The sequence below is a fragment of the Pelmatolapia mariae genome, linkage group LG3_W (genome assembly GCF_036321145.2).
Source record: "Pelmatolapia mariae isolate MD_Pm_ZW linkage group LG3_W, Pm_UMD_F_2, whole genome shotgun sequence".
Taxonomy (NCBI): Eukaryota; Metazoa; Chordata; class Actinopteri; order Cichliformes; family Cichlidae; genus Pelmatolapia; species Pelmatolapia mariae.
Window position 1 is genome coordinate 54911915 of NC_086229.1, and position 18012 is coordinate 54929926.

Sequence of the window (18012 nt, forward strand, 5' to 3'; positions counted from 1 at the left end):
TCTTCAAGGGTGAGGGGGTATGGGTTCAACCTCCAGTTTTCAAGGCCCCGGTCCGCAATTACACCCTCCCTGTCTTCACACACACTAAGAAAAATGAAGTCGTCGCCAGGACGATTGAAACGGTCCGCTTCTACACGGTAGAGTTCAGGACCTGTTGGACTGACCCATTGTGAAACATAAAGCATCTCCGGGAACCCCGGTTGATCCAGGTCTGGGCAAACGACTGAGCGAAACAGTTTCCAGTTTTTGATAGACATAGAGTGTGTCCCACTAACTCCCCAATTCTCCCCCTCACCAGAATCTACACACAGGGTCACTTTTCCATCACTATATTTAATTGAATAAACATACCCGCACACACCTCTAAACGCAAAATTAAAATCAGTCTCTGTAGACTCTTGATGGAGTGCTGAAGATCGGATATCTGCAGACATACCTAGAGTGTCAGAGGCAGCTCGGATGTCTGATGTGAAGGCCATAGTTGGAGGTGGAAATTCTTGCTGAAAGTGCGGTGGGTATCCCATGAAAACAGTATAAAACCCTAACCCTTTTTGCTCCAATATATAGCTATTTTCTTTAAAACACGCCCAGTAGGAGGAGACAGAGCATGCGCAGTGGGACCGCAGGAAGTGTCCCTTTTCGGAAGACTGAAAGCGCGTACATGAGAGTGCATGCGCGCGTGCTCGTACGTGCACAAGATGTCAGTTTTTAAGCTCGGCAAAGGGGGTGTGGGGGGCAATGCCCCCAGGCAAAACCCCCCTCCCCTGACCTCTGACCCCTCACCCCCCACCCCCACCCCTCACATCCCCCCCAAATAGGTATCATATATATTCTTCTCTTGTGTTTGCTAAATCATAAAACAATAGAAGAAGGTACGACCTCTTCTCGTGACCCCAGGATGTGAGTGTGTATGCCAGAACACTCTGGAAGGCACCCAGAGTCTTTACAGACTGCTAAGGATCAAACCTCTATCAATATGCAATTGATTATAAAACTCTAAGCATATATGAGTAAATATTTCTAAGCATAAATGACAATCAACCATATAAACCTAACAACATTAAACCAAGAGTGGATGCTAATGGGATGAGGCTGGAGTGGGCGAGACCTGACCTAACGCCCGGGTTTGTTTATGAGTGGGCAGACCAAAAAGAACATGTAGTGAACAAACAGCTGTCGTACATAGGAAGGACATCAGTGGTTAAGGAAAAACTGGAACATGGAGACATTTCACTGAAAATCTCAAATGTGACCATCTCTGACGAGGGAATATACAGATGCCTTGTTCCACAAGTGGGTCAAGAGGCCTTCATTAAACTCATTGTTGGTAAGTAAATGCACGTTATATTATTTGTTATGTCCTTTCGTTATGTATTAATGTGTTTTTAAAGTACTTTGAGTGCTCAATTTGGGTTGAAAAATCTCTTGTAACTGAAAGAAAAGAATGGAGACACCGGCTTCTTGTTCTCATGGAAACATTACAAACTACTTCAGATCAAGTTATCCTTTAGTGTCAATGGGACTGGATTGCTGCATGGAGTAGAAGGATTTTTCAGCCTTGAGGGAAGAAAACTTGGGATCCTCTTGTTAATATGTATAACACGACTCGGGATATGTCATTAACTTCGAGAGGTCTAATTCTCCAGCACTGATGACCTTAACCATATCTCAAACCCAAACCATAAGTTTTGTCAAAAAAGCAAAAATGAAAATAAGTCTTTTTTCTGTGCTTTCTGTGCGGCTTAAGAGGTTAATTTATTTATTGCCCCTTAATAAGTGAATACATTAATGTTCAGCATGCTGTTGCAGTGATACCTCACAGTAGTGTTTTGGGTATTAGCTCTGATGGGTTTGACTGGTGTTTTCAGTGTGGCGTTTACATGTTTTTCCCACAACTGTGTGGGTTCTCTCCCAGTACTCCCACCTCCTCCCACAGTCCAAAGACATGCAGTTAGGGGGGTCAGGTTAACTGGCAATTCAAAATTGTCTGTAGGCATGAATGCTTTTTGACTTTATGTGTTAACCTTTCAGCAGATTAGCGAACTATCCAGGGTGTACCGTGTAAAAATGCAATAATATTTGCTTCAAAATGCAACACTATGATAGTAATTTGCTTTCATATTGACTAACTTGTATAATTAAATTAAGTGAATATATGTCTCTTTGGTTATTTTAGCAAAGGTTGTTCCATCGATTCATTTTCTTCTGCTTATCCAGTTCACTTCTAAATTTCTAGTCTATACTAAGCTCCAGGTCACACTGATACCTTTTACAAAAATAATCAACCAATAACTGGCTCTGTGAATTTAAAGTATCTCTCTTGGTTTTGGTTTTCTTTTCTTTTTTTAGGTGCTGTCTCCTTTCCTACAGTCACTGTAATAAGCAAAACCAGCAGCAGGGTGGTGTTACAGTGTGAGTCTGCAGGCTGGTATCCAGAGCCTGAGCTGCTGTGGTTGGACGGTGAGGGAAACCTCCTCTCTGCTGGACCTACAGAGACCCTCAGAGGTCCTGATGACCTCTATACTGTCAGCAGCAGAGTGACTGTGGAGAAGAGACACAGCAACAACATCACCTGCAGAGTCCAACAGAGGAACACCAACCAGAGCAGAGAGACACACACACATGTTCCAGGTAGATTTTATTATGAAATGCTTCATATGCTATATGTGAAACTACTGTGGTTAATAATGTCACATGATATCTTCCAGTCTTGTCCTGGTCTTTGAAATTGGTCTTGGTTCCGGGCTTACTCGCTGTGTTTCTTAGTGTTCTATTGAGCATTCACAGATGGCGAGTAAGGTAAACATCTCTCTTTTTTTCCATTTTAAAATAGTGTTTTTGTCATTACAAGAACATGAAACTGTCTCTACTGAGATCTGAGAAAACATGGCAAACATGTCAACAATGTGCCATGACCCTAAACTTCTTTTTTCATTTATGAAGAATCAGAATAAAACCAATTCCAAATCGGGGGAAAATACTTTAAAAAGTGGGATAAAGTAAGCCAATATTCAAACACAAGTGAATCCTCTTCTCTGTGAATTGTATACATTATTCTATGTGACCACAAAGAACAGAAAATGACAAGTTAACATTGTATTTTAACTAGGATTCCTGAACATGCTGAAAAAGAGGTGATGCTCAAGAATCCAGATGTGTAAACACCACAAGGAACAGCTTTGATAGAAAACCACACAACTCCAGAGGGGCAAGAACTTCAGATCAAGTAAGATCAGGAAGTGGAGGAAGCAGGGGAGCAGCTGAAGAAGCTACACATTTCATTGACAGGAAAACGAGCTTATGTGAATACAGTGACTGTCATTGTCAATATTCCTGAACAAAGCACCTGTGCTTAAACAGTCTTCAGCATGGCTTTAGTCTCTCTGTATGTATTTATAAATGGCAATAACTCAACTCAGTTCATCTGTGCAAATTGGTTGTTACATTTCTTACTGTGTTAGATGACCTGTAGCATCTGAAGTTTCATGTGATGAGGTCATGTAATCACTTTTATTCCATTATAGAGAGTGGATATCATCAGTATTTTGATCTGAGACACGCAGTTCTGACCATGAGCACAAAAGGTCCCCTTACCATTCAAATCTTCTTTTTATGAGGGAAACCAGTCAGTCAGACAAAAGTTGGCTTATAGGGAGAGGAGCCACGAAAAGACAGAACATGAACTGAAATGTCAAACTGAGGCTTAAAATCAAAGAAAAATAACGATTATTTTGAACTGTGAACCATCCGAAGCTGCTTTGGAGTCCAAGAAAACAACATATTGTCTTGGAAACAAGCAGAATATGCTCCATTTCCCATTTCAGTGCATTATTGTAACTTTGTAACTACTTTTCTGGTTGTAGACGCACCATTTCAGAAAAAAAGCTTCTTTGGGTCTGACCCAAAGTCACAGACTGACAATCCTAGTATAGTTAATTTTGGTTAAAAATGGTCAATCAGTCTCAGGATTGGACCATATGCACGGCCATATTACAGGAAGTAAAATTAAAATCACTTTAGAAACCTCAAAAGACCCAAACTATTTTAACTTCCTCTAGGCAACAAAAGAAGGGCTTCTTACCTCTAACCTAGTTGATGACTGTCACTTTCATCAGCTGTTAAATTTGCACTGAGTCTAATAATCTGTGATAGCTACAATGCTAAATCAGAAGCAGCACTTTTCTGTGAGGCACCATTCATAAAGGTCTTGTATTGGAAAGAGTTTTTATAATGAATTTAAGTGCCATGCATGGCAGAGTTGATCTGATTAATAAGAGCTAAACAACATAGTATTAAGGTCTAAATAGGCTATATTTATATGCAGTCCAAATCAAGAACACTTTATTTGAAAATGAGGCAGCACATCTGTACAATATATAATCTGTAGATAAATAATAAGTTAACAGTTTTATTTATTTTGGTTCTCTTTGCATTGACCTATTCTTAATTGTTGTGATAGTGGGCCTTGTTTAACTGTATGTACCTCTGTCTCTCTCCTTTAATATCAAATTAATGTGTTTCTATTGAAAAAGAATACTTTTTAATACAATCTTTGTAAATAATACATTGTTTCTCATTTTTCTTAAATATAAGCCTATTTATTTACTGTGCATGTATCTTGTAACTCGAGCAGCTGCAGCTATGTTACAACTGTGCTACTTAGTGGTGCAATAAGCAGCTCAGTTTCAAGTGGAACTGCTCTCTTATTTTATACTGAGAGAGGACGAGTTGCAACATGTCTCTTGTTATCTTGTTATTCCAGTTTCATTTTTTCTTGGAATGAATACAGTTTGGTCTGCCGCATGCTAAGCCCTGCTTCACTAATGTCATTTTTCCTTTTTTTAATTCATGCCCTGTCTGGCAGCTGTTGCAATCAGAATTCTGATCTGAATGCTTGTGGGGCCAAACACATTTTACTTTTGGAAGATCAGTCTATACATTCTCTGTAGGCTCCACTTGTGTTTCTTTTATCTGTTTATTTATTCATTTGTATTTGTTGTTTCCATTATAAAATTTTGCATGGTATGGAGTATTATAATATCTAATCAGGGACAGGAAGAAAAAAAATCTAGGCCATCCACAGCCCCCAAAATTACTGAAAACCTGAGACCACACATTTCTTCAACATCCTGCGAAGGAGGAGGGAGGCACCAGATGGGGCAGTCATCCAAGAGGACCAGAGGCAAGGGAGGGCTGTTGGAGCGGTGTTATTAGTATCATTATTATTTTCATTTCTCTGTACTAGAGAGTGGAGCCATTCATCCTGTTTTGTATGTTCCATTATGTAACCTTTAGATCACAGCTCATACCGTCTTCCAGACTGTCAAACAGACTATACTATGAAGCAAAGTGTAGTGCTATGCTAACATTTGTATTTTTGCCTAGAGCAGGCAGAGTAGCAACTTTTATAAAATGTAAATACCTTTATTTAACAGTACTGGTATGTAAAGAGTGGGAAGCCTTTTTCTCTTTAATTTAGCAAGCTAGTTAAGTGGCCTATTTCTTTGCTTCTTCATTTTTTTGTCTCATGACCCCAATGTTAACTAAAAATTCTGTTTTGGACTCTAGGTTTGGCTGTAACATTCATCCTTTTAGGAAGTTGGAAACAGCTGAGTCATATTTGTATTATTCTCGTCTTTCCTCAGGCCAGGAGGTAACATCCTTCAATAGTATTACAGCATGATATAATAACTATAACTCTTTATTTTAGAAAATGTATACCCATTTTATAACCTGCTTTTTCCTCCCACTGTCGCAAACTGTTGCTTAAAGCAAAGAGGAGCAAAGAGGTGCCCTTTGCCAACCTGCCTAAGGACAACGTCTCCACAAATATTGACATTCACTGGTCAATTTATTAGTATTTGTGTAGTGACAGTGTCTGCTGATCCATATGAAAGAATGCAGCAACATTAACAAAATATTTACCCACCAAATTGCAGCAAATTATTTTAAAAAGAAATCTTGGCAGCTTTAAAATTTTGGTTTGGAAACAGAGATTAATTCGTAGAAAAGTGTTACTAGAGCAGGGCGTGGGTCAGTAAGGGAAAGCTAGGAATTCACAGGTGCGACTGGAACAAAGCAGGTACATCTGAGAAGAGAAAAGAACAAAGCTAGAAAGGTGGCGAGGCAAAGGACACTGGGGGAACACCAACAGATTTCAGGTTCCTGATGGAATTTTCCAGTCATACCTTCGGATCACTTGGTCTGTGTTACAAAAAAAATTAAAATAAAAAACTCATCTTCCAGTTCCTGCTGCTGATACACATAGTGGTAATAGTATCATGCAGTAGGGCATGACACCTCTACCACTATGCTTCACTGTGATGGTGGTAGCCAGCTGATGCACAGTCAATGCCTTTTATCTTCTAGATATATTGACCAGCAAATTTGTTTCTCATGGTCTGGTCATGGTTTCTCTAACCCGAACCCTAAAATATGTATGAAAAGCATTCATTAAATAAATAAATAAATAAATTTCAAAGAGTCAAAACATTTTGTATTCTGAATAATCAGTGTTTTGTTACATTGCACTACAATCACGTATTTTTTGGCTAAGTCCACACACAAATTCTTTTTACACATACAAATCCTGATTTAGAAGTACAAAATATTTATGACTGTTACGTCCCTCTGCATCCCCTAATCTCCTCAATGTTTTCAGCTGGTGCTAATTGGCCACACCTAGTCAGGTGTGGATAAAAGCATACCTGAGGCAAGCTTCCCAGGGAGCTCACTTGCTTTTGCCTTGGTGACACCAGCCATTTTAACCAACCTGGTATTCAATTTTAAGTTAAAACCTCTTCTCACCTACACTCTGCTATTCGTCTCCTTTTTTATGTTGCGGCTTTTGAGCCGGGTCGTAACATAAGTGGGGGCTCGTCCGGGATTGTTTGGACATTTTAGTGGAGACTGAATATCAGTTTTTTGTATTGCTTTTAAGTGGGTGAGTGATGGTATTCACTGTAATTGGGCAGACTCCCTTTAGTAAGTGTGTTTCAGCTGGGTGGCTGTGCTGCCCTTCCATCGAAGCACTTGTTTGTTGTTTTGCTTTGTTGTTTTAGTTTTTTGTGTTTGGTGGTTATCCTGGGTGGGGGTACGCTTCAGGGTTTGGTGGGAGACTGTACCCCTGGTCTGCTGCCTACCCTTGAGTTTGCGTTTAAAGGTGCCTCGAGCCCGGTACACCACTGAAGACTAGACAGGTAAAGTTTTATTGGTTTTTTTTAGCGTTTTAGGCTGGGAGTTGCTCAAAGTGAATTAGTGGCACCAAACTTGGCAGGAGGTTAAGACATGGTCTTGTAGCTGAGGCGGGTAGGTTGTTTTTAAGTTGGCATAGTGTGTACACTGTGTGTGCATATGTCAGTGTTGATGGATGCTAATAAGATCCTTGTGAGGTGAGTGTTTTGTGCTGTGACCTTTAGTGTTGTGGGGAATATGGCTAGTTTGTTGGATCACTTGTGAGTGTTGTTGGCCAGGTGATGGCAATAACACTGAGGGGTGCTGAGCCGCCCTTGACGTGATCATTGTGTGGCCATAGCTCTCCATTTGTGGTTGGTCACTAGTGTGCTTGCTTTACTGAACTTTTTGGATTAAAGTAACTTGTTGTGGTATAGGGCCACTTGTATGTGACTGTTTGTGTGGTGGAGACAACAGATCACTTAGTTGGGATTATTTGCTGCTACTTTTGGTTTTGTGTTGTAGCAGGTCAGGTAATCATTTTGGGTTTGTGACTGTTGTACTCCTTTGTGTTGGTCACATGTTACTTTGTGTGTGTTCAGTGTGGCAACTTCAGATCCTCATGACGGGGCATCCATGCTTAAAGATGCTAACTAACGAAATGTCAGTATTTACTTGTGTTAGGAGACCTGGTATTAAAGTACTCAAGTGTATGCTTTTTGAGGGATAAAGGCTTCAGAGGGGCTTTTAATTTGTTAAGGGGTCCTAGAGGAACCCTTTTGAGGGAGGAGGTGTTACGTCCCTCTGCATCCCCTAATCTCCTCAATGTTTTCAGCTGGTGCTAATTGGCCACACCTAGTCAGGTGTGGATAAAAGCATACCTGAGGCAAGCTTCCCAGGGAGCTCACTTGCTTTTGCCTTGGTGTCACCAGCCATTTCAGCCAACCTCCTATCCATTATAAGATAAAACCTCTTCCTACCTACACTCTGCTATTCGTCTCCTTTTTTTATGTTGCGGCCTCGAGCCGGGTCGTAACAATGACCACAATTTGAGCACTTACAAAACACAAACTTAGCAACGTGGTGTATGCTGTACAGTGCAGCGAGGAATGCCCAGACCTCTACATTGGAGAGACCAAACAGCCACTTCACAAGCGCATGGCACAACATAGAAGAGCCACCTCCACAGGACAAGACTCAGCAGTCCATCTGCATCTAAAGAACAAAGGTCACTCTTTCGAGGATGCCAATGTTCACATTTTGGACAGAGAGGACAGATGGTTTGAAAGAGGAGTGAAAGAAGCCATTTACGTCCACTGTGAGCGACCATCTTTGAACAGAGGCGGTGGCTTACGACACCAACTGTCTGCCATCTATAATCCAGTTTTGAGTTCCCTCCCCAGACGCCTTAATGCCCACTCACATCCTGGGCCATCTGACCTCAGGAAATCACATGATAGGGTGGGGCCAGGTTTCACAATGAGCTCACCCGAAACCCTGACTGATTGTGACCCACACCCGTTTTCACACCTTGGCTCATGTGATTAGGTAGAGGATCATCAGGGGGTCCTTTGTCCCTCTTTGGGGGGATACTCCCATTGGGTTTAAATCTGGGACTCTCCACCATTTGACCTTAGAACTGAAGAAGCTTCTCGGATGAGAGGTGAAACATCTTCAAGCAACTTAAAGTCCAGACGCTTTTTTTCCAAGCTCCTTAGACTACGATGACCTGGATGACTGAGAACCTTCACAGACATTGCACTACAATGTGTATGTGACAAGTGAGACCACTAGAGGGAAGTAGAGTATCAGAATGATAACCAGTAATTTCCATTAACTTGGTGTTTTCTAAGAGTGGAACAACGATTAGTTTCATAAGAATTTAAAAAGACATATTTTAAATAGATATTTAACTGACCTTGCTTTCTTTTTTCTTGTTTTCCAGCAATTCACAGAATAAAAATATTTGTGTAAGGCTTCCTCATTACTGTCAATTAATTGGCCTGGTTTGTGGCTGCTTGGGTCAATCTGCTGTGGGAGCGATAGCGGTTGCTAACCTATGGCCGTGCTGATTACACAGGCGTGGCTAGCTACAGGTTCATTTGAAGTCTTTTAGATGCTGGTATGGTCCTTGTATATGCATCTAGTTATCTCAAGTCTCTAAATGATTTCACACTTTTTGTTCTAAAATAAGATGAAGCGAGAATCCTTGAAAAACTGGCAAGGTCAGAAATTATAAAGAATAATTCTGCATGTTCTTGAACTCTTGCCGTTTGCCTGCAATCCAAAGAGTGGAGTAGAAGATGTTGTGGTAACTTTATTTTGCTTGTTTGTTAAGCATCTTGCAAACGTTATATATTAACCAGTTAAAGGAATTTGAGACACCAGGGCTATTATATTTTTATAGACCAGTCACCACCCATGTAAAATCTAGGAGGACTTTATTTTGTCTGTGAAACACAATATCATTCTCTTCTTAATAAAAGTGGCAGATAAAAGCATTGATAATGGAGAATAAAATTTTTAAGCATTACTTTGTTTCAGCATGGCTTGTATTACTATAACCAGTCACCGTCTGATAACCCCCTGATGTATTACTTAAGCTAAACATGCAGTTTCCTGTTTTAAAGCACTTTCATCCAGTTGAGGAAAACTGGTTAGTATAGCATGAAAATGATCACCCCAATGTGAACTTTAAGCCAGTTTTATTGTGGCCAGTCAAAAGTTTTGATCAGTCACTGTAGAGGTGCATTTTTCCCAAGTAGTAGCATGTGCATTTAAAAAAAAATGGAGCCACTCCAGATGTTACTTTGAAGCAACACGAGGAGTAGGTATGCTCGGCTGTTACCCTTCACGTAAATTCAGCTTTCATTCTTATTTAGCAGTTTTTAAATGAAACAAACCAGACCAGAATGCTAGAATTGGCTATCTTTGATTTGAGGAGAAGAAAAAGACCCAAAGGAGACAAAAATAAAAAGATACATTAAAAAGTTGAGCCTTTGGCGTTTATCTCTAGTTTCCAAACTCTAAAAAAAGAGAAGGAAAACGTCACAATTCCTTCTCCACCAATTCTTTTAAAGCTTTGACGTTTTCAGTATGCAAGCAGGTAGCTTGGTGGTGCAGGAGAGGCTGGATCTTTGCATGGTTAGAGGTCAATTATAGATGAAGGTGGCACAGGACAGTGGTGCTGCGCCTTCCACAACCCTGAATTGGACAAGAGAACATGGATGGCATCTCATTTTTGTGGACATTTTAAACATGTGTTCCCCTTTCTTTCCTACCAGAAATATTTTTAAATACTTTGAAATATTTTTCAGGTTGACAATTGTATATTGTCAATTTGTATTTATATTATATTGTATTGACAATTTTCTGATAACATTTCTGTAAACAGACACCCTCTGTTTTATAAATACAGGACAGGTTGGGCAATGAACTACCAATTAAAGAAATTAGAAATACTTTATCACCTGGAAAAACTGAGACACAGCCACAACTTTACTTTTTTGTGGAGAACAAAGCATTTTCATCAGAAGGTGGCAGCAGAGATCTCTAATCTGAATCTCCTCTTTTAACTGACAATTTTACAATTTTTACAGATTGTTCTCTCTTTGAAGTTTAAACACGATATTGAAAGAACAGTTTACACTGAACTGTCGCACAGTTAGTCTGAAAAATAAAATCTGCATACCTACTGACTACTTGTGAGATAAAGCAACAGAAATTAACATTGAAAATATAACGAGACGTTTCAAAATAGATCAGTCATACAGCAAAGTACTCAGTTATTAATGAGCTGTGATGACATTGAGCTGTGTTTGTTTAATAGGAGTTGGTAGCAAATGGAGAGGTGATTCTTTACTGATACAGTGGCTTTGAAAACATTCTCATATTACAGTACACAGAGTAAATAATATATATTATGCAGCTCAAGCTTCTTGAGGCGACTGCTCTTGTGAAGTGGCGCGATATAAATAAAACTGAATTAAAAATTGAAATGAATCATTCTGTGCTGTAGTTGTGTTTAACTCCTGCAGCTCTGTGATCACTTCTAATGACACATAAATCAATGTTCAGAATTCATGAAGTTCAGAAGTAGTTTGTAATCCATATGTCTGAATTACAGAGGAACGTGATTGGCTCAGACGGCTAATTTTTCTGCATTTTTATTCTCTTTTTTGTTCTGCAGCTTAAGGAATGAAGAAGTGTGTGCATTACACCAGAGATTTGGTGTAATGCACTCCATTGATTGCATTACACCAAATCTCCATTTTGCTTGTGAAACTGTAGGTTTTTTTTTTTTTAATATGAAATAAAATCATTTAAGCACAAACATCATAAATTATCTAAATATCATATATAGTGGGATGCAAAAGTTTGGGCAACCTTGTTAATAGTCATTATTTTCCTGTATAAATCGTTGGTTGTTACAATAAAAAATGTCAGTTAAATATATATCATATACAAGACACACACAGTGATATTTGAGAAGTGAAATGACGTTTATTGGATTTACAGAAAGTGTGCAATAATTGTTTAAACAAAATCAGGCAGGTGCATAAATTTGGGCACCACAAAAAAAGAAATGAAATCAATATTTAGTAGATCCGCCTTTTGCAGAAATTACAGCCTCTAAACGCTTCCTGTAGGTTCCAATGAGAGTCTGGATTGTGGTTGAAGGTATTTTGGACCATTCCTCTTTACAAAACATCTCTAGTTCATTCAGGTTTGATGGCTTCCGAGCATGGACAGCTCTCTTTAACTCACACCACAGATTTTCAATAATATTCAGGTCTGGGGACTGAGATGGCCATTGCAGAACGCTGTACTTGTTCCTCTGCATGAATGCCTCAGTGGATTTTGAGCAGTGTTTCGGGTCGTTGTCTTGTTGAAAGATCCAGCCCCGGCGCAGCTTCAGCTTTGTCACTGATTCCTGGACATTGGTCTCCAGAATCTGCTGATACTGAGTGGAATCCATGCGTCCCTCAACTTTGACAAGCTTCCCAGTCCCTGCACTGGCCACACAGCCCCACAGCATGATGGAACCACCACCATACTTTACTGTAGGCAGCAGGTGTTTTTCTTGGAATGGTCGAAATGTGCTTTAGCATACCTCAGGCAGCTCTGTTTGTGCTGTGGGCGGAGAAAAGGCTTCCTCTGCATCACTCTCACATACAGCATCTCCTTCTGTAAAGTGCGCCGAATGGTTGAACGATGCACAGTGACTCCATCTGCAGCAAGATGATGTTGTAGGTCTTTGGTGCTGGTCTGTGGGTTGACTCTGACTGTTCTCACCATTCGTTGCTTCTGTCTATCCGAGATTTTTCTTGGTCTGCCACTTCGAGCCTTAACTTGAACTGAGCCTGTGGTCTTCCATTTTCTCAATATGTTCCTAACTGTGGAAACAGACAGCTTAAATCTCTGAGACAGCTTTCTGTATCCTTCCCCTAAACCATGATGGTGAACAATCTTTGTCTTCAGGTCATTTGAGAGTTGTTTTGAGACCCCCATGTTGCTACTCTTCAGAGAAAATTAAAAGAGGAGGGAAACTTACAATTGACCCCCTTAAATGCTCTTTCTCATTACTGGATTCACCTGTGTATGTAGGTCAGGGGTCACTGAGCTTACCAAGCCAATTTGAGTTCCAATAATTAGTTCTAAAGGTTTTGGAATCAATAAAATGACAACAGTGCCCAAATTTATGCACCTGCCTGATTTTGTTTAAACAATTATTGCACACTCTCTGTAAATCCAATAAACTTCATTTCACTTCTCAGTTCAGTTCAGTTCATTTTTATTTCAAACATGTGCCTTCACAATCATTACAAAATATCATTTCATTATTTGTTTGAAAAGGAGTAGGCAGAAGTATTTACTTATTTGTCCCTACCCCCTCAAGTTTTACCTCTCATTCATTTAATTTCCTTTTAGTCTTAAATTAAACAAACAACATATGAAACAAAAGTAAAGCAAAACAAAACAAAACGTACATAAATCAAAAACAAGAAATAAGCAAGCCCCACCACAGTGTAGTTTCTTTCATATGAAAAATACAGAATGTGTATATTTGCAGATTCACAAGTTATAGAAAAACAAACAAACCAAAAAAACAAACCAAAAAAACAAAAAAGAACCACAACACCATTACCAGCAACATTACCGTCCTGGGTTAACCCCGTTTTCTTCATTCTTATAGTTATTTAAAATTAGGTTTTTATATTTTATTTTAAACTGGTTTATGTTTTTACTTTCTTTTATTTCTTCTGTTAGACTGTTCCATAATTTAACTCCTGCAATTGAGATAGACATAGTTCTTAAAGTTGTTCTAGCACTTTGTATTTTTAAATTCCATTTCCCTCTTAAGTTATACCCACCTTCTCTTTCTATGAACAATTTACAGATTTCTTTTGGAAGCAATTTATTTCTTACTTTATACATTATTTGCGCTGTTTTAAGCTTCACCAAGTCTTGGAATTTAATAGCTTTCATTCTCAAATATCACTGTGTGTGTCTCCTATATGATATATTTAATATGCCCAAACTTTTGCATCCCACTGTATTATCTGAGAAGTACCAGCAAAATATAGTCAGGGTCACCTTAATGCACAACTTGGGCTCTAGAATCAGTCCCCTGGAGAGCCAAAGTATAAAATTCTCACCTTTATAGCATGTTTGTAAACAAAATAATTTCTGTCTGTAGCCAATCTAACCCTTTGTAGCATATTTTGATTTAACTAATACTTTTGCAAACCAGTGAGTGGCTATTCTGTCTTTTGTAAAGGAAGAAAGATCTTTGGAATGTTATTTCATGTCTTTTTCCATCCATATATGGCACAGACAAATGCATGTTGCTTATCAAACTCTTTGTTCCAGCATTAAACATATCTCAAAAATTATTATTATTATTATTAATAATAATAATCATAAGAAGAAGAAGAAGAAGAAGAAAATAATATTTAATAATCATATTGTTATTATGGTTATAACTTTATAATTGTCGTTAATTTGTATTACCCACTTATAAATCACATCACAGGTGGAGGCAAAAATAACATAAATAGTATATCATTCTTTTCTCTACTATCCAAAGCAATGTTAGTTCTTAACAGATGTATAGCCATATAGTGTTTCTAATGAAGGTGTCAGTATAAAAAAATTTTTAAATGTTGACACACTGATCATCAGACACCTTCACTAGACAGTGACTAATAAATCAAGCATGAGTATGAATACGCAAATATTTGTGGAGATTTTTTTCGGAGGTAGGGTTACACCGAAGGACTGCTTTGTCACTCACTCCTTGACAAAGCAGTCCTTCATCTGATGGAATAGTGGCTAATCAAGCCAACGAAGTACGATGTTCTTACACCATTTAGTCAGTTGAGCAAGGTTAATAAGGTTTGTATTTTTCCACATCTGTTCAGCTTTTCTACATTATCATCAATTAATTTAATCATACATCCAAGAGGAAGGATTGACGGTTTGAAATAGGCTGTATTTTAAAGGGGCTACACAATAGAAATCAACATCTATTATTACAACAATTAAGGTTATCACAGATTTTTGAAAACTTGGATGTTTAAATGGATAAATAAGTGCAGAGAGTTTAGAATATAAGTGCAGAATTTAAATATAGCTTCTGAACTTCGGAATTGATTATGGAAGTAGTAATTTGTTGAAAATTGAGTATTTCTTATATAGCTTGTTTTTGCTCTACCTGAGCACTCACACCACTTTATACAACATACTTCATTAATGGCACAAGCTTTTTTTCTATAGTTAAGTGCTTTCTATCCCACATTTACACACATTCACACTACAATGGAAACACTGGAGAACAACTTGGGGTTAGTATCTTGCCCAAGGATATTTGGCATGCAGACTGGAGCGCACAGTGATCAAACCCCAACCTTCTGATTAATAGATGTGCTACCTTCTGAACCACAGCCACCCAATATTTCAGTGAGTCCTGTTTTCCAGACAAGAAATGCTATTAGGCAATAATAGCAATAAGAGTGATGAGAGAAATAAAGAGCTTTTAGAAATAGCAGTCAATAAACACATTATTGGAATAATTATTGGAATAAATTCCTTTCACCCTCTGTGCATTACACATATAACCTCGCACAGACACACACAGCACACACTGTAGACACAGGCTGAGTACACAGATGAAATGAGCACTACTAGCCTCGGGTACATTTGAGAGCTTCAGATATATAGAATTACTTAAGGTTATTGTTGAGTGTTAGTAAAAGGCATATATGTGACAGGCGTGTAGTCTCTGACTTGATATGTTTCTGAGGCCAAGGTAAGAGGGCCTGTTAGCACACCCTGGGGACTCTACGAATGGGTACGAATACCCTTTGGACTGACGAATGCACCAGCTGCCTTTCAGAGGTGCATGGAGGGAGTGTTAGAGGGCATCAGAGACGAGTGTTGCGTGCCGTATTTGGATGATGTCCTTTGCTATTCCAAAACGTTTGACGAACATGTAGATCATCTAAGACAAGTGTTCCACCGGATGCGACAACACGGCATTAAGCTCCGCCCAACCAAATGTGAGCTCTTTAAGAGACGAATTCGTTACATTGGGCGAGTGGTGTCAGGAGAAGGGATTCAGATCGATCCAAAGGATTTGGAAGCAGTTCTGGCCCTGAAAGACAAGAAGCCTCGCACAGTCGGAGAGATTCGGACGTTGCTTGGATTTCTCAGCTACTACCGGTCCTTTATCCAAGACTTTTCACGACTGGCGAGGCCCTTGTTTGAAATTCTCCAAAGCCCAGCTGAGACAGGTCATGCCATCAAGCCTCAGACTGTTAAGGAAAAAGTCCAGCGACCAAAGGGAACAAGGGGCAACTTCCATCTCGCTCACCTGTCACTTGGACTACTGAACATCAGAACGTGGTGTCCAGGTTGGTGGACATGTTGACAAACCCCCCCATCCTGGCCTACCCAGATTTTGATCTTCCATTTGTGTTGCACACAGACGCTTCAAATGAAGGTCTGGGAGCTGTATTATACCAACGCCAAAACAACAAACTGCGTGTCATTGGGTATGGCTCCAGGACCTTAACACCTGCAGACAGGAACTACCATCTGCACTCGGGCAAACTTGAGTTCCTGGCACTTAAATGGGCTATTTGCAACAAGTTCCGGGATTACCTGTATTATGCACCAACTTTCACGGTCTATACCGATAATAACCCCTTGACCTACATCCTCAGTTCAGCAAGACTAAATGCTGTGGGTCACAGATGGGTTGGGGAGTTGGCGAATTTCCATTTTGACATTAAGTATAGACCAGGAAAGAGGAACGCTGATGCCGATATGTTGTCTAGGTATCCCGTGAACCTGCAGCAGCAGATGAGTGACCATACAGAGACAGTGTCACCGGAGGTGGTCTCTGCTGTGTGGCAGGGGACAAAAATGGTACAAAACAATGATGTTCCCTGGGTGGCTGCATTGCAACTAAATGGTGATGATGGAAATGCTGTACCACACAATAGTGTTTCAGGCATCATTCCCAGAGATATTAGAGCTGCACAACAAGCAGATCCAGCTATTAAAGAAGTTATTTCTTTGAAACTGAGAGCTTGGACTCCAAATGAAAAAGAGAAAAAAACAATGTCTAAACAGACAAGGAGACTGCTCTATGAGTGGAACAAGTTAGAAGTAGAAAATGGACTACTCTACCGAAAAGCAAACCAAAACCGACAACTGGTCCTCCCTGAACAGCTCAAATCAGTGGTACTGAAAAGCTTACATGACGACATGGGACATGTCGGTTCTGAAAAGGTGATACATCTTGCCCGAGAACGGTTCTATTGGCCGTACATGCAGCAAGATGTGGAAGAATACGTGACAAAAAAATGCCAGTGTATTAAACAGAAGCACCCCAATATCCAGCAGAGAGCTCCAATGGGATCCCTCACCACCAGTGCACCTTTTGAGTTGGTCTCTATTGACTATTTGCACTTGGAGCCAAGCAAAGGAGGATATGAGTATATCCTTGTCCTCGTTGATCACTTCACGCGCTTTGCGCAGGCATACCCAACGAGAAACAAATCAGGAAAGACAGCTGCTGAAAAGATATTTCAGGACATTATTCCTCGCTTTGGGTATCCAGAGAAGTTGCATCACGACCAAGGACGTGAGTTTGAAAACAGCCTGTTCCAAAGATTGCAACAACTATCAGGAATTGCACACTCACGCACCACTCCTTATCATCCTCAGTGCAATCCAGTGGAGCGATTAAATCGTACACTTCTCCAAATGCTGCGCACCCTACAAGAAGAGAAAAAGAGTGAATGGAAAGATCATCTGCCTCAGATCGTGCATGCCTACAATTGCACAAGACATGATGCAACAGGGCACTCTCCATTTTTTCTCTTATATGGCAGGGCTCCACGGCTACCAGTTGACCTACTTTTTCACCAAAGTAAAGACACTGAGGCACAAAACCACCAAACGTTTGTCCAAAAGTGGGCCGAGAGGATGCGAGTCGCTTACCAAATAGCTGCAAATAACAGCCGACAGTCCTCAGCCAAAAGCAAAAAGCAGTACGACAGACATGTAAGAGGTATCACTCTCCAGTCAGGTGACAGAGTACTGGTGAAAAATTTGTCAGAGAGAGGAGGGCCAGGAAAACTGCGTGCCTATTGGGAGAAGGTAGTACATCGTGTGGTGGAGAGATTGGGAGATGGACCAGTCTATAAGGTACAGCCAGAGAGAGGTAGTAAAGCCATGCAGGTTCTTCATAGAAACCTCCTACTACCAGTAAACGACTTACCTTTTGAGGAAGAACTTCCTGTGGAAGAAAAGACAAAAGCAAAAAGG

At 39.9% G+C, this 18012-nt stretch overlaps 1 protein-coding gene across 1 annotated transcript; it reads left to right on the forward strand.

Annotated features, from left to right (window-relative positions):
- The first annotated feature begins 698 nt into the window (after positions 1-698).
- LOC134623775 (butyrophilin subfamily 2 member A2-like) lies at positions 699-11374 on the forward strand. The gene is made up of 5 exons (XM_065470192.1): positions 699-748; positions 1026-1327; positions 2350-2631; positions 2709-2794; positions 11363-11374. The coding sequence occupies exons 1-5, from the start codon at positions 699-701 to the stop codon at positions 11372-11374; spliced, it is 732 nt and encodes a 243-aa protein (XP_065326264.1).
- Positions 11375-18012: the final 6638 nt, after the last annotated feature.